At 45.8% G+C, this 20,684-nt stretch overlaps 8 protein-coding genes across 8 annotated transcripts; 3 read left to right on the top strand and 5 right to left on the bottom strand.

Moving 5' to 3' along the window:
* Positions 1–2,157: 2,157 nt before the first annotated feature.
* On the bottom strand, positions 2,158–4,140 carry FOBCDRAFT_220792 (C2H2 type zinc-finger-domain-containing protein). The gene is made up of 2 exons (XM_031179195.3): positions 3,807–4,140; positions 2,158–3,755 (listed from the first exon to the last, which is right to left on the bottom strand). The coding sequence occupies exons 1-2, from the start codon at positions 3,917–3,919 to the stop codon at positions 2,222–2,224; spliced, it is 1,647 nt and encodes a 548-aa protein (XP_031045082.1). The 5' UTR covers positions 3,920–4,140; the 3' UTR covers positions 2,158–2,221.
* A 594-nt stretch (positions 4,141–4,734) lies between these two features.
* FOBCDRAFT_291746 (uncharacterized protein) lies at positions 4,735–8,868 on the top strand (the record flags this gene model as incomplete). The annotated part of the gene is made up of 3 exons (XM_031179196.3): positions 4,735–4,952; positions 5,013–7,195; positions 7,254–8,868. 3 exons carry the CDS (start codon positions 4,735–4,737, stop codon positions 8,729–8,731), a joined length of 3,879 nt encoding a protein of 1,292 aa, XP_031045083.2. The 3' UTR covers positions 8,732–8,868.
* A 76-nt stretch (positions 8,869–8,944) lies between these two features.
* Positions 8,945–10,178, bottom strand: FOBCDRAFT_29431 (uncharacterized protein). Its single transcript, XM_031179199.3, has 2 exons — positions 9,776–10,178; positions 8,945–9,724 (listed from the first exon to the last, which is right to left on the bottom strand). Exons 1-2 carry the CDS (start codon positions 10,047–10,049, stop codon positions 8,958–8,960), a joined length of 1,041 nt encoding a protein of 346 aa, XP_031045086.1. The 5' UTR covers positions 10,050–10,178; the 3' UTR covers positions 8,945–8,957.
* Positions 10,179–10,462: 284 nt separating this feature from the next.
* Positions 10,463–11,724, top strand: FOBCDRAFT_291742 (P-loop containing nucleoside triphosphate hydrolase protein; the record flags this gene model as incomplete). Its single annotated transcript, XM_031179200.3, has 1 exon — positions 10,463–11,724. Exon 1 carries the CDS (start codon positions 10,480–10,482, stop codon positions 11,722–11,724), a length of 1,245 nt encoding a protein of 414 aa, XP_031045087.2. The 5' UTR covers positions 10,463–10,479.
* Positions 11,725–11,881: 157 nt separating this feature from the next.
* On the bottom strand, positions 11,882–13,643 carry FOBCDRAFT_29422 (C3HC zinc finger-like-domain-containing protein). The gene is made up of 3 exons (XM_031179201.3): positions 13,038–13,643; positions 12,905–12,988; positions 11,882–12,849 (listed from the first exon to the last, which is right to left on the bottom strand). The coding sequence occupies exons 1-3, from the start codon at positions 13,591–13,593 to the stop codon at positions 11,978–11,980; spliced, it is 1,512 nt and encodes a 503-aa protein (XP_031045088.2). The 5' UTR covers positions 13,594–13,643; the 3' UTR covers positions 11,882–11,977.
* An 86-nt stretch (positions 13,644–13,729) lies between these two features.
* On the top strand, positions 13,730–15,464 carry FOBCDRAFT_200131 (SRP40, C-terminal domain-containing protein; the record flags this gene model as incomplete). Its single annotated transcript, XM_031179202.3, has 2 exons — positions 13,730–13,841; positions 14,116–15,464. 2 exons carry the CDS (start codon positions 13,730–13,732, stop codon positions 15,462–15,464), a joined length of 1,461 nt encoding a protein of 486 aa, XP_031045089.3.
* Positions 15,465–15,658: 194 nt separating this feature from the next.
* Positions 15,659–17,587, bottom strand: FOBCDRAFT_29415 (uncharacterized protein). The gene has a single exon (XM_031179203.3). The coding sequence runs from the start codon at positions 17,442–17,444 to the stop codon at positions 15,888–15,890; it is 1,557 nt and encodes a 518-aa protein (XP_031045090.2). The 5' UTR covers positions 17,445–17,587; the 3' UTR covers positions 15,659–15,887.
* Positions 17,588–18,133: 546 nt separating this feature from the next.
* FOBCDRAFT_291739 (uncharacterized protein) lies at positions 18,134–20,447 on the bottom strand. Its single transcript, XM_031179204.3, has 4 exons — positions 19,515–20,447; positions 19,086–19,465; positions 18,648–19,038; positions 18,134–18,594 (listed from the first exon to the last, which is right to left on the bottom strand). The coding sequence occupies exons 1-4, from the start codon at positions 20,414–20,416 to the stop codon at positions 18,384–18,386; spliced, it is 1,884 nt and encodes a 627-aa protein (XP_031045091.3). The 5' UTR covers positions 20,417–20,447; the 3' UTR covers positions 18,134–18,383.
* Positions 20,448–20,684: the final 237 nt, after the last annotated feature.

Below are 20,684 nucleotides of genomic sequence, written 5' to 3'. Positions count from 1 at the left end.
ATTTAAAATCTTATATTATAGCTTAAATTATTTTTATTATCTAAATAGTAATCTTTATAGTTTACCTAGCTAGTTCTTTAGTTATATTATAAGTTATAATATAATAGCTATAGGTATCTAAGTATTAGATTATACTCCTATATTAGGATAATATTAAGGTTAATCCCTTAATTCTTTTTATTAATAAATACCTTAAGGTAATTAATCTCTTTAATAATTTTTCTATCTTTATAGAAGTAGGTTTTTCCTTATTTATTATATATTATATATAGGTTATTTATATATATCTATAATAATCTTAGTTTATTAATTAATATAAAAGAAGTAAGATTAATATTAGCTTTATTATCTATAAGTATACTTAATTATTTATCTTTAATTCTAACTTTTGATTCTAGGTAGGTTTATTAGTATTCTTTTATTACTATTCTTAAAGCTTTTTTAGGTAATTTAGCCTCTAATTTCCTACCTATTTATTACTTTATTATAGATAATATATATATTTTCCCTATAGGTAATGTATATTATATTTACTCTTAATGCAGTTAATATTATTAGGATATTTATTTTAAGTAGCTAGTTTTTATTAATAAATAGCTTTTATCTTTCTTATCTTATAATCTAGGATAATATTTACTTTTTCTTTTTTAATAAGAAATCTTTTTTTCTCCTCCTTAGTTTATTTTAATTATTCTTATAATTACTTTTTATTTAGTTATTAAAAAATATCTTATTTATCTTAAGATACTTCTTCTTCCTATGAAGTAATATCTTAATTAAGTTATTTTTAATACTCTTAATTTCTTATTATACTTTCTATTTTTAGTATATAATATATTTAGAGTTTTAAATATATATTAAAGTATATTTTTATATCTTAATATAAGCTTTTAATTTTATTTCTTAAGATCCTTTATTTAATAATTAAAATACTAATTTAATAATATTTAAAAGTTAAAATACTAATTTAATAATATATAAAGTAAAGCTAAAGGCCTTAAAGTAAGATAATAAAATAAAGTATTTATTTTAATATAATATAATATAAGGTATTATATATTATACTAAAAAATATAATAATCTTAATATTAAGTCTTAGTAAATTATATAACTACTGCCTTAAACCTTAAGATTTAATTAAATAAATAGTCTTAATTTATAAGTATAAAAAAGATATTTTTCTTATCCTTAGAAGGCTAAATACCCTTTTTATTATTACCTAACTAAGGTAATTATTATTAAGGCTTTAACCCTAAAGATTATATTAAAATAAGCTAAAAACCCTAACTTTTATTATAAAATAAGTTATTATATAATTATTATTAATAATAATTAACTTAGTTATAATTATTTAATTTTAGTAATTAATAATTATATAATAGGTCTTTTAATAAATATTAATAGGCTTAAGTTTAAATATATTCTTATTTTATATTTCTTTTTATAGTATTATAAAATTATAATAAAATACCTATTAGATATTAATAAATTATTACTAATATAATAAGTTAATGTTATAATCTTTAATTATTATATATAGCTCCTTAGTATTAAGGAAAATATATCTCTTATTAAATATATTATAAGCTAGGTAAAGGTATTAAAAGACCTAGCTAATTACTTAAAATAATATTAAAATATATTAAGGTAATAATAGGCCTTTATTAATAGTATTATATTAGGTAATACTAATAATTTATATTAGGTATAATTTATAAAGTTAAACTATATAATTAAGTTAATTAAATTAAAAATATAAATATTTTAGTATAAGAATTAAGGGCTATTATAAGGTAAAAAAGAGGAAATAAAAGAGAAAAAAAGGGGGGAAAGGTAAATTAAGAAAAAAAGGTTTTAGTATTTAAGGAAAAACTATAAATATTGATAAATTAAGGCTAGCTTAGTAGTTAATAATAAATTAGATTAAGTTATAAGATAATATAATAAGAGAAATATAAGTTAAGGATAAATATAATTAAATAATACTTAGGTTAATTTTTATATAATATAATTAATAATATAAATAATAAAATACCTTATATTAAAACCTTTTAATTTTTTATTTATATCTTTTATTACTTCTCTCTTACCTTAACTTATTTAAAATACTATTTATAAGTATTATTATATTATAATACTCTTTATTATAAATTTATCTTTTTAAGCAATAACTTTTAAAATTTCATCATTCGGGAGCATTGGTTATAATTAAACTATCTAATCAACCTCCACCCATCTCACGGTAGTAGTAGTTCTTGTGGTTGTTGTGCTTCTTTCCATAGGCCAAGTCCCTCTGCTTCGTGTGAACCTGTTCCAAGGTTCTTCCACGTTCTTCAGCACGGCGAGCCCGTCTCTTTTGTTGTTCAGGCGCGCCAACCATGCCCGCCATTCCGCGCGGTACCATTTCACGGGATCCAGACCCAGTCTCTCTCTCAACGAGCTGACCATCGGAAGTCGGGCTCTCTTGCTCCGTCTCAGCGCTTTCAATAGCTAATCGCTCTGCTCGCTCCTCAGCCGAGGGGTGGTTGTGCAAATTCTGTCGGAAGTACTTGTTCAACGAACGATGACCAACTGACTTGCCGGTAGGGAGGTGAAGTTCGTAATCGTCATAAAAGACGGCACGCGTAGGTTTGTGGGCGTGAGAATGCCAGCCATCCGCTTGGTGTCTTTGTCTCGGATCTTGTCGGGAGTGATGTGGGTGCTTGTCGAGGCGCTCGAACTGGTGGATATGGCCTTCAGCCGGCACCGCAGTAAGATCAGCTGAGTCCAAAGACGACTCTGAACTATCCGTCTCCCAACCGTCTGCCCCTTCGCCATCCTCAACCTCAGCTCCATCCTCTCCTGTGAGCTTAGAAGGACGACGTGCCCCGAGCTTCGCTCCTCCACTTGTCTCGTTCGCAACCGAGCCATCGTCACTCATCTCCCCATCGTCAGAGTAGGTGCTCCTGAAATCATAGAAATCACCAATCTCAAGCTGGTCACGCTCAGTTTCGTAGGGGATCTTGCAGTGGCCTGTATCGCGCATGTGTGTCTGAATGCCAAACATGGACGATTTAATCTTATCACAGTACAGGCACTGATGGTGTTCTCGGATTTTATCTTGGAGTTGCTTGAGCAAGCCGTCGATATCAACAAGATACTTCTTCTCGGGGATGAACATGCCATGAAAGCGTTCCATATGATGTGTGTTGAGAGGAATGGTTGGAGAAGTATAGTTGCAGAACAAGCATGATTCCAGGGTCAAGTTAGGATCCTGAGTAGCGGGAACGGGTGTAGCTGAGTCGGAGGCCCTGTTAGCGTCGTTATCGTCTTGTGCAGCGTCTTTAACTGAGGGCTGGGGGTGTGAGGGACGCTTGACAGGAGATGGCCTCTGCTCAGTGATGCTCGCCTTCTGGAGGCCTTCAACAACATGGCTGAATTCTTCCTCAGCGTCTGAATCAACCTCTCCTTGGCTGGGTGCAATAGGTTCGCCGAGAGAGAACGTAGAGCTGACGATCGAGGTTGTTTCGTCGTCAACTCGACCAGAAACAGTTTGTCCACTACTGGCTTCCTTTGCCTTGTGCTTCTGACTCGACAGGTGGTTCTGGAATGCATTTTCGCTGTAGTATGTCTTCTCGCAAACGTCACATACACGTTCGAAATAGGCTTTGTCTGCTTCAGCGCTTGACACCGCCCTGGCTTGCAGAACCTTCTCGGTGAAGACGTCAGAGGAAATGGGAGGCAGCGAGGCAACTCGGCGTTTGAGGTTGTATCGGCTTTCAGTAATTAGCCTCAGCTTCAACAAAAGATCTCACAAATGAACTTACTGCCAATCACTTTTCATGTGCCCCTTCTGCAGATCGATGTTGCGATACGCAACTTGGCAGGTATTGCAGGTGTATGGGTGCGAGGCTGCACCGGACGCCTGGACACTCGCCATGATAGGAAGCGAAAAGGCTGCGGCTTATCACTCCAGATCCGAGTTATGAGGCTTATTTTCTTGTCGCTTGGGTTGTACCCTGGTCTTCGAGTTCGCGACTTGCAGAATGACGGTTGTGTTTGAAAAGGAAATTCGGAGTTGAATTGGTGGGATATGGCGGGGCTCTGTAGATAACGTCACACAGAAAAGGTTATCAGCGAGATGGATGACTGACTTTTTTTTTGCCCCAAACCCCGCCACGCAAGGGTTCTGGGCCCCTTCAACGCCGTCCTCAGGGTGCAACTGACCTTGAGTCGAGGTGCAGAAAATGACCAGTCGAAGCATTGCTAACTATTCGCTCAACCTCGCGAGTTAATTTTGTCACTTGAAGCAGACGTCCCCATTTCTCTTGCCTCCCCTAGCCCCCCTATTGCGGCTGGGCCATTGGCCACCAGGAGATGGAGCTGGTCCACTCTCTAGTCCCAGATTGGCAAGCAACGCTGTGTCAAACAGGACTTGGCAGTACGGAGTACATGTGGTGTCTGTTAGGGACAGTTAGCTAGGGGCGCATCATCGTCTCTTTCGTGAGGCTGACCAAACAGCTCCTTAGAGCGCAGACTCCCCTCAGATTACACGGCATCTTCCACGACCGGCATACCTACTCAGCTTCATAGAGCCAACTTGTATCACCAACTTTGTTTAAAATATCCGCGCACACGATTTCGATACATCTCCTCATGCGATACTTCTCTAAATTTTGACATTTCTTTATCAAATCCCCACCTCCTACGTCTCCTCCAGGTGCCCGTCGAGGCGCGACCACACCCTCCCATGTCATGACGCCCGATGCCGTTCGTCCCCGGGACCATTCCATCGAACTCACGGCAGACTTAGATCTTCTCGCCGGGCTATGGCAAGAAGCGCCATTTGCACGTTTGCCCGCCGACGCGCCCCCTGAGCTCAAGGCCTATGTTCAGAACGTTGAGAACCCAGCGCGAGTCTATGCGATCCATCAAGCGAGTCGCCGCCATGGATTCCAGCTTCTCGTGGAGAGGTTCGTCTGACAACTGTATCCATTCACTCAATATCCTCCGTGTTCTGATTATCGAAGCAGATACATCTTGCAACTTCGATCAGGTTGTGAAAATGTCAATTGCGCAACTCCCACTTGCTTCACATGCAGGCGCCGCTTGGCAGGCCGGGCTCCCATCCGAAGGTATAACACGACAAGTGCCAGGACGTTAGCGATATATTTAGCAAGCCAGGACGACCCGGAGAAAGGATTATGTCCTTTCCTCCGTAAATCTCGCGAACCGCCGGCGGCTTTTGGCAACTTAATATTCTCTACGCGATCATCCTCGCCTTCGCATCCGGACCATAACAGAGCCAATGTCGCCACCTCGCCAAGTGCACGCAAGGAACTGCTCTCTAGACCACGAGCACCTTCATCATCATCCCAAGATGCCCTCGCTTCCCCAATGAACGACCCAAGCGACCCAGTCTCTCCGATCCAGAATGCAAGTAGACCAGCCGCAGCATGCACGCCACATTCGAACGATCGCGAGTTGGTCTCTCAGATCCGTGTAATCGAGGCGCCGATGAGTAAAGATCACCGCTCATTCGCCGCGAATCTCTTTGGGACTGTCACTTTTAAGATGCTCGAGTGGTTGACACCGCGGAGTGTCGCCGCAATGGCGGCAAAAATCAGCAATCTCGATTCAGTGGTGGATTTTGATTTTCCCCAAGATCCAGCGAGCTCAGCCAGAACCACCGCATGCTCGGATATTCAAAGCACTGCTCCTGACGAGTCAGATGCAACAGATTCGACGACCGTAGCGGTTCAACCACATGCAACTGATATGAATGAGACTTCATTCATGCCAAAACCGGCAAAACCCAGTAACGGGTCACTATCAAAACCACGAAAGAATGCTGTGCCAAAGCACAAGCGACGTTCTACTGACTCGAACAATACCTCCAAATCCGGGGACAATGTAAAGGCAACTAAAGCGTCCCAGGTAAATGGCACCTTACACGAGAAATCTGTTCGACCTAGACACAATAAGAGTTTGTCTGGACGGGGCATCCCAGAAATGTCTTTGAAACCAGGGTTTTTCGAAAATGTTACAAAACCTTCGGCGCAGCCTCTTTCACCTACAAGTCCATCAACTTTGCTACAGGTCGAGCCTTTTGGTGAAATCAGGTCCAAAGACGATACCAACTGTGGTCATCCCAGAATTAATAACTCGCAAAGGACGAGAAATATTGACACAGCACTACCGGACATCTCATCCCACAGTCTGGAAAACATCCTGCCTCAAGCTCTCTCACAGCTCGATGTCAATCTCATTGACTTCATTTGTGACATTTACGAAGAAGACGGCACAGCACAGTCTGTTATAGTCTCCGCCTCCGATGCAAGTCATCCGTACCCACGACCCGTGAACCAGCGGAATCCTCTGCGGCGTCGATCTATGTCACGCACAACTAAGTCTAGAAAACAGTGGCTACGTTTTAATGACCAGACCCTTTTCAACGTTCTCATGGATCCGCAAGTTATTGTTCAGTCCTTCACTCACGACAGAAAACTCTACGATTCTCAGACACTATGGTACTGTTTTCATCGATTAAGCCGCGTCGCATGCAATCTTGTATTTCACAGTCTCTGGCTGGCTGCCGGGCGTTTGTTTGTTCCTCCTCAAGATTCGATGTCACATAATTCCATCAAGAACAATGACTCGAGATTACAGAAGCACAAAGGATCTCTATCCGATATTGACGCCGGTTATTTGATGTCGATCTGCATGCATGCATTGGTAGCCGCAGCTCCAGCTGTTCAAGATTCGAGAACACTATATGAGATGTCCCGCGTCCGCTCAAATGGATTGACACTCGCCGGCCGGAGCGCCATGGCTCGGCAATCTTCGTCTCGATGTTTAGATTATGACGATGCATTCTCAAACGACTTGGCTATCAGACTTGCGCGTAGGCTATTTTGCGCCATTACAGCCAGACGGTACTTTTCAAACAAGATGGACAATGCTGGCCCCTTGAATGAGACCGAAAACAACAAGGTCGATATTTTGCAATCTTTAGTTGACCAGCTCGATTTTCTCAGTACAGGCTCAGCGACGATTCTGGAGTTCCCGCAATCAGAGCGTCTGTTGCATGAGACTCGTGTGCCAACCATTCTTCTGGATTGGGCACGCACCATATTGCTCAACGAATGGGACGGTCGAGCCGATTTTGATATGGATGGGCCATTCGGAGGAGCTTTATCGTTCATCGAGACCCTACGTATGTGCATGCTCCTTTTAGCCAATCAACAAGATTTGACCTCACTAACTTCTCCAAGATGCCAACCGAAATCTTCTCCTTCTAGGGGATATCCAATTTCGGGTCGATTATCTTTCAGAGCGCTTGGATTCGATCGAGATGCCTGTGGACTGGTTAGCGTTCAATTCGACACGCTGGCGACGACATATCCTAGACTACCCTTACATCTTCAGCCCCGACACGCTTGTTTCTTTCTTTCGTTCCATCAATTTTGCCCGGATGAGTCGTATGTTCGAAGAGTCGAGTTCATTAAAAACTCGCATGAGTGCTATTGTCGATCCCGGTAGTCTCATTACTAACCCCCACCACAAGATGGTTTTACAAGATCTTTTGAGAACAGCTTCATCCAAATACCTAGTTCTCGAAATCGGCAGGAGTAACGTCGCCCGAGATGCTTTCGACCAGCTTTGGAGACGAGAGAAACGAGAGCTTCTTCGCCCGCTGAAGGTGCACTTGGGTGAGAATAGTGGCGAAGAGGGTTTTGATTCTGGAGGTGTCCAACAAGAGTTTTTCCGATTGGCAATTGCTGAGTGCCTCGATCCCCAATATGGTGCTTTCACTGTTGACGAACGGACACGCATGGCCTGGTTCACCCCTGGGTCATTGACCGAAGATTGGAAGTACGAACTTGTGGGGCTTCTGATGTCGCTCGCCTTGTACAATGGCCTAACGCTGCCAATCACTTTTCCGAAGGCTCTTTACCGGAAACTGCTGGGCAAACCGGTTGAAGAGCTTCATCACATCGCCGATGGCTGGCCAGATTTGGCAAGCGGGCTGACAACATTACTAGAGTGGGACGAAAAAGATGGCCTCGTTGAGGACATTTTTGCCCGCACGTACGAATTTTCAGTTGAATCGCTCGGTACCGTTGTGACACGAGATATGAGGATGGGCGAACAAGCGAGTTGGCCCAAGGCGGCCTCAAGCTCGTGTGATATTGCACCACCACACATGAATAACCCAGACGACGCTCCCCTTGTTACCAACGAAAATCGGGACGACTATATCATCGATTACATCCGTCACCTCACGGATGTTTCCATTCGACGGCAGTATCTTGCTTTCGAGCAAGGGTTCAACTCTTGCCTCGATAAAAAGTCACTCTCACTCCTGAGTCCATCCACCTTGCAGTCACTCGTTGAGGGTGTTCAAGAAATCGACATCATCGAATTGAAGCGGTACGCGCGCTACGTGGGCTGGGATGCTTCGCATCGTACCATTAAAGACTTCTGGTCCATCGTCAAGAGGTACGACGAGAGAATGAAACAACGCCTTCTGGAATTTGTGACATCGTCCGACCGCGTTCCTGTCGGCGGCATGAAGAACCTCCAATTTGTGATACAAAAGAATGGTGAAGAAGACGGCACGGGTGGGCATTTACCGACAGCATATACCTGTTATGGCACACTTCTTCTACCAGAGTATAGAGATAAAGAGGTGTTAAGAGAGCGGCTTGGGATGGCACTTGAGAATGCTCAAGGATTTGGCTTTGCTTAATGAGGCGTTTTTCATGGGATAAGGTATGGAATCAGTTGTATTAAACTTTGCATGGGTAGCGACCAGATTCTGTACGCTTAGTAGGCAACTGGAGAGAAAGCGCGAGTGACTTGCAAAATAGCATATGAAAGCGTCTAATGATAATGCTCAGTTTCAAGCAATGTGTTAGAACTTGCCAGGATAAGCAGTATGCTTTAAACAAGATCATCAAATAGGTATTCGTCTGCTAATCTCGCATTTGCCTAACATTTAGGTTGATCCTCTTGTTTCTCATCCATCCTCGCCAGTCCGCAAACTTCGCATCGTCACGGGCTGGCCAATCTTCAAGATACCTTGGGCATGTATCCTTCAGCACTTTGGGTACTCCATGCCAGGCATATCTTGACTCCTGTGTCATATAGATGGCATCACCAGATCTGAGCCTCAACAGCAGATACTGTTTCTCGCCTGGTGTTTCATTCTGAGGCCCTTTTTTAAGGTCATTCGGTGCAATCATAAAGAGTCCATCACAGCCAAAACTCAAACTGATAAGTCCCTTGTCTGTCTCCTCGCTGACATCTCGGTGCATCATCATGGTATCGCCTGGCGTGTAGAAGTTGAGAATGGCTGCTTGGGCAACAGTTTCGGGGAACAGGTCCTCAAGCAAGTGTGAGATATCATCTGGAAACTGAGGAGGCAATTCCTCGGGGTAAACACGATTGGTCCAGTCGTACTGGCCCCCAAGCGTCACCCAATGCAGTTTTCGCTGCATAACCTGCTTGATTGACAGTGGCTTATGAACGCTGGGGTCCTTTGGGAGAAATGATGCCGGTGATTCTGGACTGATAGAGAAGAATGACCGTTCATCGTCGTCCTTCCCTTCTGGGTATGGAAGGTTGTAGTGTAGATGTAGATTGGTCTGGTGGTTCTGGACACTGAGATCACGATGGATCAGGCGATCCAGTAAATCCTGTTGCACATTCTCGGGCACAAGTGAAGGAAGAATCAATAGGCCTATGGTTATGTTAGGTTTTTGACATATCAAGTACAAGGAGTTCTATGTACCTGGGATCAATGGGTGGTGTATAACTGGAACATCCTTCTCGACCTGTAAGGCAAAGTCAGGGTTGAGGTGAGCGAAACTTTTTGCAACCTGCTCTTTCAAAAGACTCGAGACTTGACGGAAACCAGACTCTTCTAAGGGAGCGCGAGGATCATCGATTCGAGGGTCGTTGAGCAGACTTTTGTGATCTTGACGCATGTAGCTCTTCCACTCAGCACGCATCTCATCAGACGGCTGCTCGTGGGCGTCGATCTCAGTAAGGTTTGCTGATACCATTCTGGCGATGATGATGGAAACGAAAAGGTTGGACGTTTAGTACATCAGCCCTTTGAATAGGTTCCCTTGGAAAAGACCCTCGAGGTTTGTGCCTCTTGTAGGTACCTAGGCTTTTCCTTGACTTGCTCCAACAAGTCGAGGTTATTCTACTCATTCATGATCTAGGAATCTGGTGGACCACTTGAAGTAGCACGTGACGTCCTCGAGCCCATTGTAAACCTCAGCTTTCTCTTTGGTATGCAGTTATCGGTATTTTCTTCTTAGTTATGTTGTCTTTTTATTTCCTCTATCATTTTATGCTGCTGTTTTACGGTAATGCCCATGTTGTTTTGAGTGCGCAAAACTGGGACGAGAAACCCATTTGACGAAAATTCTCATATCTAAGTTACCTAGCTCCTGCACTATACATTACCGTTCCATAGAGGTCACCATGACACTACAACGAGTCTTTCCGGTAACTCGACTATCTTATTTATCATCATTCTCCAAGCTTGCCGGGCAGAAAGCTCTTTTCGGTACGTCAGGTCAGATGAACCTGCGTCAACGACCACTACGCCGACAAACAAGCCGTATTTCCAACCAAGCACAGCAAGTCAGTCCTGCAACTTCACCAATTGCAGTCACGCCAACCCCAAGTTCGAACGTGAAGACTGAGGAACCCGGAAGCCAGCCATCTGCTCAGGAGATTATCGTGTCAGGCTTTTCTCTCCATGAGAGTACCTCGAAACCACGAAAGGCCAAGCCGCGAGGACCATTGCCTAAGGGAATCAAGCCCTATCAGCAGGTTTTAGTAGAGAGTGAGTCCATCTGCTTCAAGCATGGCTCAACTTCGCCAGTCGATGTGCCGAAAGAAGACAGACCTGCTCTTGCAGCAGCCGAAAAGTTCTTTGAAGAACGATACCAAATACTCTACTCTGCCGAAAACCTTCATGACCACCCCCAAAACGACCACATCCCGGAAATTGTTGTACTGGGTGCCTCCAATGCTGGAAAATCATCTTTCCTCAATGCTCTTCTCGGTGATCGGGAAATAGCCAAGGTGAGCCACAAGCCAGGCAAGACTACAACGATGAATGCGTATGGTGTTGGGCCACGTCCCAAGATTGCCAAGGAGCTCATTCGCAAAGGTGATTCACCGCCAAAGCACAGTCTGGTGCTTATGGACACCCCAGGTTACGGATTTAAAAGTCAAGAGAACTGGGGAAAGACTATCCTGAAGTATCTCAACGTCAGGAACATGCTTCGTGGCGCAGTGATCTTGATACCGGCCGACAAGAAGCTCCAAGAAACGGATAGATGGATGCTCAGAACACTTGCTCAATCTAACACTCGAACATTGGTTGTCATCACCAAAGCGGATAAGCCTGGGAAGGAGTGGCAAGATGCATGTCACAGGCTTCATACTCAGATCGAAGCCATCATGGGCGGTCTAGAGGCCCGATCAGCTGCCACTTGGAGGGAAGGGCCCGGGCGTATGCTCGATATTTATGCCACAGCCTCCAAAATTGCCTTCGTATCCCGCCGGCTTGGTAATGGAGGTGGTATTGGGGGTGTAAGACTTGCAATACTGGAGATGGCTGGCTTTTCTCTGGGAGACAAGATCGAAAAGCAGCCCGAGACAAAGGCTTATACTGGGAAGGTCGTCTCTTTTGATGATATCGTCTGGAAATCATGAGCTTGAGTGTCGAAACCCAGTCGACTCATATATATAGTATCTAGCTCATGAATATTGTACAATAGTTTGGTTCAACATGATCAAAATACCTCATATGGAGAGAGGCAAGTGGGTGCGAGGGCCAGCATCAGCTTTAATAATGTATTAATACAGCCTTGAAGGGGTAGATGCCCGTCTGTGCCTTGCTCCTATGTTAATATCACAACTATGGTATCATTAAGTGTATTACAAACAAACGCAGAGAGTTTACTCATCACTCCTTCTGGCCCCCATTTGATTTGGCCGATTTTGTCGAAGTCGCAGTTCCGGGTCTACTGATGGACTTGCTTATCGAGTGCCTCAGCTTCCTGCTCCCTTTCGTTTCAAACAAACTCTTGACTCTCTTCAATCTCGCCCATCTCTCCTTATCCCTTGCGTCTCTCTCTTTCTCATCTTCTTCGGCATTGTCTACCCCAGCTCCAACGGAGCCAGGGGTCTGAATCGGTGTGTTGATGGAGGCGGCTGTTCCAGGCCTCTGAGGTGTGGATGGTGCTCCCATTGATCGTTCAGTTCGCGGTCTCGCAGGTGAACGTCCCTCATAAACACTCCGAAGATGTGCTTCGTTTGCGATGGTTCGCACTAACACCTTCCAGCCTGGCAAGTCTTGCCCAGAAGCCTTCTGGGAATGTGCCTGCTTCTGGGTCTCAGAGTTCGCCCACGGGCAGAAGAAGCGATGCTCTCGAGCTGGATCCAAGAAGTCCATAGGGGCTGGCACCAGAACCTCATTATTCTCACCCACTTCCTTGCTCTTAAACATCCACAATCCTAGTCGCCTGAGACAGGTGTGGCATGATGCCGAGTTTGGCACTGCACCGATACGGGCGTTATTTAGGCCTTCCCATCCCATTAAGGCAAGCGATAGTGCGACTCGGTTTGGCCGAGCCTCAGCCTCCTTTGCTGGTGGTGGTTTGGTGAAGAAGTCGTTCGGCAGATGTGAAAGCACATCGTCCAAGTTCAACTCCTCTGGCAGTCGAAGATTGAACTCATATGGTAAGAATGATTTCCGTGCTAGCAGCTCATCATAGCGCTCACGTAAAGCCGCAAGACTCGTAGTTGCATTGGTTAAAGACAACCGGAGAAGAGAATCTGCAAACAAGGTCAGAAAACAAGGACGATATGCGCTTCCGACGAGACAACTTACCATCACAGCCCCGCTTACGCCAGAGACAATCTTCCTGGTGTGAAGTTACAATGAGATCGGCATACTTGTCTACCAAAGCATCCTCTACTGAAGGTTAGCGCGACGATAAAAGGTCCAAGGGGGGAGAGTCTACCTATCTCGGATGCCACGAGAACAGGAACCTCCTTTCCATCCACGACCTTGCGATTGAGTTTGACAACCAATTCTCGATTGCAGAGAAGACAGCGAACTGTTTCCTTGCCATGGCAAACCCATCCACGCTTTGCCCATTCTATCTCATTCACTTTGTCCGGCTTTGGAGTCCAGTCTGTTATTTCTTGGAACGTGCCTAGCCTTTTCAAAAGGTCTCCTCGGTCGGTTGGTGCATATCGCGCGGGTGCCCCTGTAGATTTCTTGGACGAGTCCTGTGCTTGTGTGCGTCGGGAAACGATAGCAGAGAGGGTCGCGGATAGGTTTGTTCTTTTGCCAGCTTTGGGTGCCGTTGAATCCGGAAAGCCTAATCTTCGACGCTTTTGAAGCAATTCGGCATCTGCGCTGGATACACGAGTTTCTGAGCCAGGCGAAGTAGTAGAACGATTTGAAGGCGAGCCGGTCTCGTGCGCCGACGTGTCGTTGGCGGCTTTCGAGCTTGATGATCCTAAGCCCTGCAATAAGGTATTGAATTTCCGTTTCGTTGCGTTTGTTGACATATTGCGAACGTGGCCGAGCTCTTTGTTTCGATCCGCGATTTCGAGCTGAAGAGCGCGGTCTGTTTATTTTGTCCAATAAAAACGAAACTTGGTTGAAATTTGTATTGTTACAACACCAATTCAACAAGAGGTGATCATGTTTGAGCTTCAGCAGCTTTCCTCTGGTCGCTATGGTACCAGCGGCGCAAGTAGCCTACCCCTGGCTAGCGTGTATACAAGTAGGCGAGTTAGTGGCGAGAGTGGCTCAGGTAAGTTCGTCTATAGTAATCCCTGTCATTCTTAACGGATTTACTTCTGTGTCAAGGACGGTTCCAGATGTAACTTGCTAGGTAAGAGTAGTCTTTGCCTATTAAGGAGCCTATCGATAAGAATTAGAACGTCAATAATAGGAAAGGCCCCACCATCGATCCACCCGTCCACAGAAATTTTTCTGTAGCCAGTCTTTGACCAGCGCGAAGTCCAAGAAATATTTGTATCAGTCCCCGATACTCAGACAATTTCTTGCTGTTTGCAATTGCCCAGGCTTTACTTTGTTGCATTGGCGTATGTCTGGCTCCAAACAAAGCCCTCCCTCGTGGCTATTCTCCAACAACCCCCTGAATCCAATCAAACCTTCAACCGATACCATGGGCAAGAAGAGCACAAAGGCCGCTGCGCCCAAGAACGATGCCGCATCTGCGCCTCCGCCGGGTCAGCTCATGGACTTGGTAGAGAATTTCCTCTCTGACCACTCGTTCAAGGGCGCTGCCGATGCTTTCAAGAAGCAGAGAGAGAAGAAGGGCTGGAAGGCGACTGCTGCCACCGACGAAGAGGGTAACCCTTCCCTTGTCAGTGTTTACCAGACTTGGGAGGCTACCAAGGGCGATGATAGCAGCAAGTCTAGCAAGTCCAGCAAGAAGAAGTCCTCTAAGAAAGACTCCAGCAGCTCTGCTAGCAGCGACTCCAGGTCTGATTCGAGCGACGCCAAGGAAGAGGATGTGGATATGAAGGACGCCGAGTCGTCCTCGGACAGCGACAGCAGCTCCGACAGCGACAGCGATGATGAGGCTGCCAAGCCCAAGGCCTCTAACACTCTGAAGCGAAAAGCTCCCGTCGACGAGAGCTCCTCTAATTCATCTTCGGACTCTGATTCTGACTCGAGCTCCTCCGATTCCGAATCTGACTCGGACAAGCCCAAGGCCAAGAAGCAGAAGCGCGCCGCTTCCTCGAGCTCCTCCAGCGACTCTTCTTCCTCATCCAGCGAATCCTCCGACTCAAGCGATTCTTCCGATTCTAGCGATAGTGATTCGAGCAGCGACTCGGACGACGAGAGCGCCAAATCGGACTCTGGCTCGTCTAGCTCCGATTCAAGCTCTGATTCGAGCTCCGATTCCGACTCCAGTGACTCAGACGACGAGGCTGCTGCCAAAGTGCCACTTCCCGACTCCGACAGCTCATCTTCGGACTCGGACTCCGCCTCCAGCGACTCTGACTCTGACTCCGATGCAAAGGAGACCAAGAAAGACAAGAAGATCAAGAAGGAGAAAGAGGTTAAGGATTCTTCCGACTCTTCTGTCACGTTAGACAAGACTTCGCCTGACTTCCAGTCAAACTCTGCTTACCCACCTCTTCCCCCGGACCCCGTTGTGAACGGTAACGGACGCAAGAAGCAGAACGAGCCCTTCTCCCGCATTCCCAAGAACATCAAGGTGGACGCCAAGTTCGCTTCCAACGAATACGTCTCTATCGCCTATTCTCAAAAGGCTCACGAGGATCTGATTGTTACCAAGGGCAAGGGCTTTACAAAGGAGAAGAACAAGAAGAAGAGGGGCAGTTACCGTGGTGGTGCCATCGACATCCACGATAAGAAGGGCATCTATTTCGATGATTAAATACCTTTTTGGAAATTAATACTTGAGAAGGTCAAAATCGGAGCAGGATGAAGCATCATTTGTTTAGAAATAGCCGGCGTTTGGAACGTGACATGGTCACCGCCAAAGATACATAGATTCATTCTACTGCCGTTCTAGGGGCAATATTCACGTTTATTAGACTTTTTTTATTCCAAGACATGCTCAATTTCAAAAGTTTCAGGGTATCTATATGTCCAACTTCAGGCTGCACTAAAAAGAAGTCGTTATACATCATGCCTCAAAGTAGGGCTCGTCTCGTCAATATCCAGCGTACATAAATAATGATCCACAATGTTTTTTCTATCCATCACAAGATGGTTGTACTCCAGATTCGTCTATACCCATACACCATCAACCTCATTTGACTCATTTTCCTGCTGGAAACTCGCTGCAATCTTCGTCTTAAAATGTCGTGCGGTCCTTTTCCGTAGGAGAATTCTGAACTTCGACCGCAGGCGCATGTTGCGCCGCTTCATCGGGAATCTCATCCGCACTGAGGCTCTCCTTCATAATAGCATCCTTTCTGGCCACTGAATCCCATGATCTGTTGCCATTCTTGGCATTCTGTAGTGCTTCCTTGAGCCACTTATTCCACTGTCTCGTACCTGGAGCCGCTCCACTGCGGCCAACCCAGCCAGTAAGTTGAGTCTCACGAATAGCGAACCACAAAGTACGCGTGAAACTTGGATAACCCTCTCGTTGATCATTCACATCTGTGATTTCGTCTGCATTCTTCGCATCTTCAGGGGTCACGTCCTGCCATTGATACCGCGAGAGATCCCAAAAGTATGACCGAGGGAGCATGCCTAAGCCCCAGTATAGTCCGTTGAGGACAATGTAGCTCCCACCAATAAATATTTGAGAGTTCCATGTGCAGTTTCCCAGGAGTACGACACTCAGCATCAGAAGAGTCGTTCCGAGGGCCATGAGAAGTCGATATGTGCGGCCTCCAACATGATAGTGACACTCTTCAGTCCCTGAGTACAATTCACGGGCAACCTCTTCTGTGCACTTGATGAGTAGAAATGCGCCTTCTCGTGTTCTAATCATGACGTCGCCTCTAGGGACCTCGTTGGTATGTTTACGGTTCATGAGAATGGGATGCCAGAACGAAGCATAGCCCACCACAGTCGACGCAAAGGATATCAGGGAAACAGCCAGAATGGCATTGCCATCTTGCCATACCACAGCACAGATGATGATTGCTATGCTTAGAAGGCATGAAAAGACTGAGAGAATGTGGATAGGCGAGAAGAGCTTGGCTGGGACCGCAGGACGTCTCTTCGTGTTGGCAAATGTCGGGTTGGCAAGCATATCTTGGACTTTCTGCTTAGCCGTAGGACGACGCACGAGCGGTCTGGGTGTATCCGCATTGCTTGGAGAACTGTCACCCGGAGGACGAAATGTCGTTGTTCGCGCTGTGTTTGGTAGAGGAAGCCCACCCTCTTCTACGTGAGGGGCTCGGGGAATTCTGTTGCTTTGGGAGTCTTTTTCATTTGACAGTTTCTCTATGTTATGAAAACTTGAGCGACGAGATTTGACCCATTTCAGACTTCGAGTAGACCAGCTTTCTTGGGCAGAAGGAGGATTCATATCGATGTCGCCAAAAGAAGGGTCCGTATGAGTGATCTCAAGCACGCGGAAGCTGAAAGGTTGCAGGGCATCCAAAGGAGTAATGATAGTAGCAAAGAAGCCCACAGAGTCGAGCGTGGTTCCACTATACACACCCGTCATCTTTGCGAGTGTCTCAGGCATTCGACTTGGACGTGAAGGCTTGAGCAGAGCCTGGGGGGCTGGGATCAGTCGAGGTAGCAGACACAGCAACGATGCCGTGATAGTCTGAGTCTGTTCAGCCATAGAAGATTCTCCAATGACCGCAAGAAGCGTCACGACATCGAGTGACCAATTGGCCTTGACATTGGGAAACCATTTCCAGCCTGGGCTGCCAGATTCAGCCATCCTGGCGGTATTACAGTATGGGAGGAGAGGTATCGAGGTTTAGCCGGTAATAGGTGTGCGTCTAACAAATGATATCGAGGGACGATTAAGTAAAAACAACTCCAAAGGAGGACAAAACGTGAGGTACAAATGTCAGAGCAACATGATGGCAGAATGAAGAGAGATCAGAATTGAAACTGGGGGCTTGTCAGTTAAATCACATTGGGTAGGGAGTTTCAGCCCTCTTGACATAAACGGTTAATGAGTGGATCGATCTCTGAACCGCTGCGCCATGGCGGCTGCACCCGCTCCCAAGCTTTCCCTCCCCACGTCTCAGCTGAGCCAGGGATACAATAAGTGTGCGCATTTAACCAGTATACATTTTGGATAAAAATATCAGTTTTGACTCTACGGATTAGACCTATACGATTGAATTCAGATAGGCTTCGTTTCTACGTTGGATTCAAAGCACAGAGGGAATTGCTGAGAGTGTGTCCAAGTCTCATAAAGTACCCTACAGCCGCCGCCAAGAACGTAACCCAACAACCAACAGCCAGCAGATCAGGACGAATAGCTCTGTGTAACAGGGCTGTGTGATTATGGCTGACCCAATAGATGAACTGAATCAATATTTCGTAGGTGTCCTGTGTCGTACCACCTCTACACCCAAAAGGGTTGACGAATTATGCAAGAGAGTTAGATAATTAGTCGTTCGATACTAACATTTCTTCGTCCTCCTCTGGTTCTCAAAGCTGTCTCTATGGTCCTCCAAATCATTCATCTATCGTCGGTAGTGTCAAAAAAACCATCCTAAACGCCGCTGCAAGTAAGTAAACCACAGTGGCCATCGCCCTCTTACCATTCACCAAACTCCGAACTTGTCAACAAGTCAACCGCCACGTTAATCATGAGTAGCTCACTCGCTTCGTAAAAAAAACATTGCCCCGCCGAGCCATATCATCAGACAACCTTCGGCTGCTCGCCATATTCTTCAATCATCCACTTGATAAACTCTTTCCACTTCTGCTCCCAGTCGCTGAATACGCGGTTGTATTCAGACTCTGATAGACAAGCGTGCTCCAAACTCCACAACGCCAATTGCTTCCATCCAAAAAGGCCCATGTCAGCCTTACCAACCAATACTTGGTAAAAATCATGAGATAGAGAGGATCTGTTAAGCTACGTTAGCAATATTTGTTACATGTTCTGTCGGAAGCACCTTACCTAAATAGTGTACCATTGTCCGAGCTGACCGTGCAATGCACATTGTTGGCAAGAAGCTGATACATTGTGTGAGCGCTGACACGAGGCGTGAGTCCCAAGATCTCATTTGAGATGGGACAGAGCTCGAGGCAAACACCGCGCTCCTTCATATGTTGCATCACATAGGGGTGCTTAGCTAGCGCAAAACCGTGCCCGATTCTCTTCGATTTCAAAAGGAGCGCATCAACAAGGTTGCCATCTGTATCGGTTCCCATATCTAGGGTCTCGCCACAGTGAAAGAGAAATGGAATTTCAACGCCGTCTCTGTCGCAATTCTCCTGGAACTTCAGAAGCTCGGGGATGAAGTCCTTGATGGGGCGCCCTTTGGACTCTTCACCAACAAGGTCGAAACCTACACTGTTGTTAGGAGATAACTTCTAAGGGAATGTGTTCTCTTACCTGCAATCCACTCAGGCCATATCTGTTTAAACTTCAGACACTCTGTGAGAGCAGCATCGATCTGCGCTGGCGCAAATGATCGAGGTGTACAGTAAATGACTTTCAGACCACCAAAGAACTTTCCTTGCTTTTTCATGTCGGTCTGGAAGTTTATGACCTCTTCGATTATCAGTTCCATGATGCCTTTGTTGTCGATGAGTTGAGTGCCGTCATCGCTCCAAAGTTGGTTGCTGGTCATGAAGTTGGGCCGAATTTCAGCATAGCTGATGTTGTCTTTCATGAAATCCTCCAGACATAACCGGGTGTACCTTCGGTATGCTGTCGCATAGTTGAAGAGACCCTTCATCATACGTGTCCGCCCATTGAACTTTTCCCAAGCCCTTTGCTACGTTAGTGTCTGCATACAAAAGGTACAGATCGTGAACGTACCCAGATGCAGTCTGCAAATGATTATGCGCCTCCTCCTCGTGGAACATGAGTTTCTCGAATAGCCACTCATCAACATTGGTTGAATCTGTTGCGTAATATCCAGGGAACCTGTCAAGAAAATCTCTAAACCGCATCGTCTGCCGAGGTTGATATGTCTGTGAAAACAAGTCGCCAGGTGTTTCCTTCTCTGGGCTCAATAGAGAAAATTGGATTTCGCATCGATCGAAATTAATAAAATCGTTGTCCGAAACAAGGGGTATATCGCTGGTGATAAACATCCGGTCCATCTCCTTTGCAAGATTGAGCAGGACTTGGGGAGCAAGACAGGCGTTGAAATGAATGTGCAAGTGGCTGCCCTTGGGCATATGCTGCGCTACGCGGAATAAGGACGTTTGATCGATGAGATGCTTGTTCGATAGAAAATGATCTCCAGGAAAACGAGGGTGCTGCTGGCCACCGTAACCTGTTCGTGGTGCGGCTTGAGCATATACATTTTCCTCATCCTCACTCCTCAATCTTTGAATGATGGCATCTGCTCGTCTCTCTTCAGGAGTGCTGCGCATGCGACATCCATGGTCAAAATCCAGAGCCTTCTCTCGCGCTACCATCTGTTGTCGCAACTTGAAGTACTCCCCAACGACTCCAGGCTCTTGCGTCACGGTATCAGTGACGTCTGCCTTTTCGATAAGAACACCTCGTGCCGTGATCTCAGCATCATGGGCCTGGATGTGATTCCGCGCAGCCGCGGCATCATCTAGAGCTGGCTCTCCCATCCGAGAAATCTTTGCGCGTTTTGATAGACGAGTCATAAAATCGGTATGTGAATGATCCTTCCTATGGTGCTGATCGTAATCGTCCTGAGCTCCTTCCACCGGCTCTGTTCTTGAGCAGAGCGCGCCCATTTATGTTGGAGAAGCAAATAGCCAAAGCCTGTAAGATTGGCTAAGTTGAGAGGTAACAAAGGAAGCGTCAGAGGCAGCAGAGGCGCAGTCATTCACGGCTCTCTTAGACGAGCCGTGGCTGTTTGCGGTGAATGACTCCAATCTCGATAAAGCGCGGCTCACAAGCCAGAGCCAGGTGATGGTCATTAGGTAGCCTACGGTGGGCGGGGACAATGGCCTGTGTCAGTAATGTGGTTTCGCCAAGGTATGGCTTGGGTCCGTCTTTGTC

Source organism: Fusarium oxysporum, chromosome IV, assembly GCF_013085055.1.
Source record: "Fusarium oxysporum Fo47 chromosome IV, complete sequence".
Taxonomy (NCBI): Eukaryota; Fungi; Ascomycota; class Sordariomycetes; order Hypocreales; family Nectriaceae; genus Fusarium; species Fusarium oxysporum.
This window is presented reverse-complemented; position numbering and strand designations above follow the sequence as displayed.

Excerpts from the sequence above, each read along its gene's own strand:
- FOBCDRAFT_220792 (XM_031179195.3), bottom strand. The coding sequence starts at position 3,919 with ATGGCGAGTGTCCAGGCGTCCGGTGCAGCCTCGCACCCATACACCTGC. Across the intron at positions 3,756-3,806 it reads CACATGAAAAGTGATTGGCA|CCGATACAACCTCAAACGCC; the intron begins GTAAGTTCATTT and ends AATTACTGAAAG.
- FOBCDRAFT_29431 (XM_031179199.3), bottom strand. The coding sequence starts at position 10,049 with ATGGTATCAGCAAACCTTACTGAGATCGACGCCCACGAGCAGCCGTCT. Across the intron at positions 9,725-9,775 it reads ACACCACCCATTGATCCCAG|GCCTATTGATTCTTCCTTCA; the intron begins GTACATAGAACT and ends ACATAACCATAG.
- FOBCDRAFT_29422 (XM_031179201.3), bottom strand. The coding sequence starts at position 13,593 with ATGTCAACAAACGCAACGAAACGGAAATTCAATACCTTATTGCAGGGC. Across the intron at positions 12,989-13,037 it reads TCTCGTGGCATCCGAGATAG|AGGATGCTTTGGTAGACAAG; the intron begins GTAGACTCTCCC and ends AACCTTCAGTAG. Across the intron at positions 12,850-12,904 it reads GCGTAAGCGGGGCTGTGATG|ATTCTCTTCTCCGGTTGTCT; the intron begins GTAAGTTGTCTC and ends CCTTGTTTGCAG.
- FOBCDRAFT_29415 (XM_031179203.3), bottom strand. The coding sequence starts at position 17,444 with ATGGCTGAATCTGGCAGCCCAGGCTGGAAATGGTTTCCCAATGTCAAG.
- FOBCDRAFT_291739 (XM_031179204.3), bottom strand. The coding sequence starts at position 20,416 with ATGGGCGCGCTCTGCTCAAGAACAGAGCCGGTGGAAGGAGCTCAGGAC. Across the intron at positions 19,039-19,085 it reads ATGGCCTGAGTGGATTGCAG|GTTTCGACCTTGTTGGTGAA; the intron begins GTAAGAGAACAC and ends ACAACAGTGTAG. Across the intron at positions 18,595-18,647 it reads GACAATGGTACACTATTTAG|ATCCTCTCTATCTCATGATT; the intron begins GTAAGGTGCTTC and ends GTAGCTTAACAG.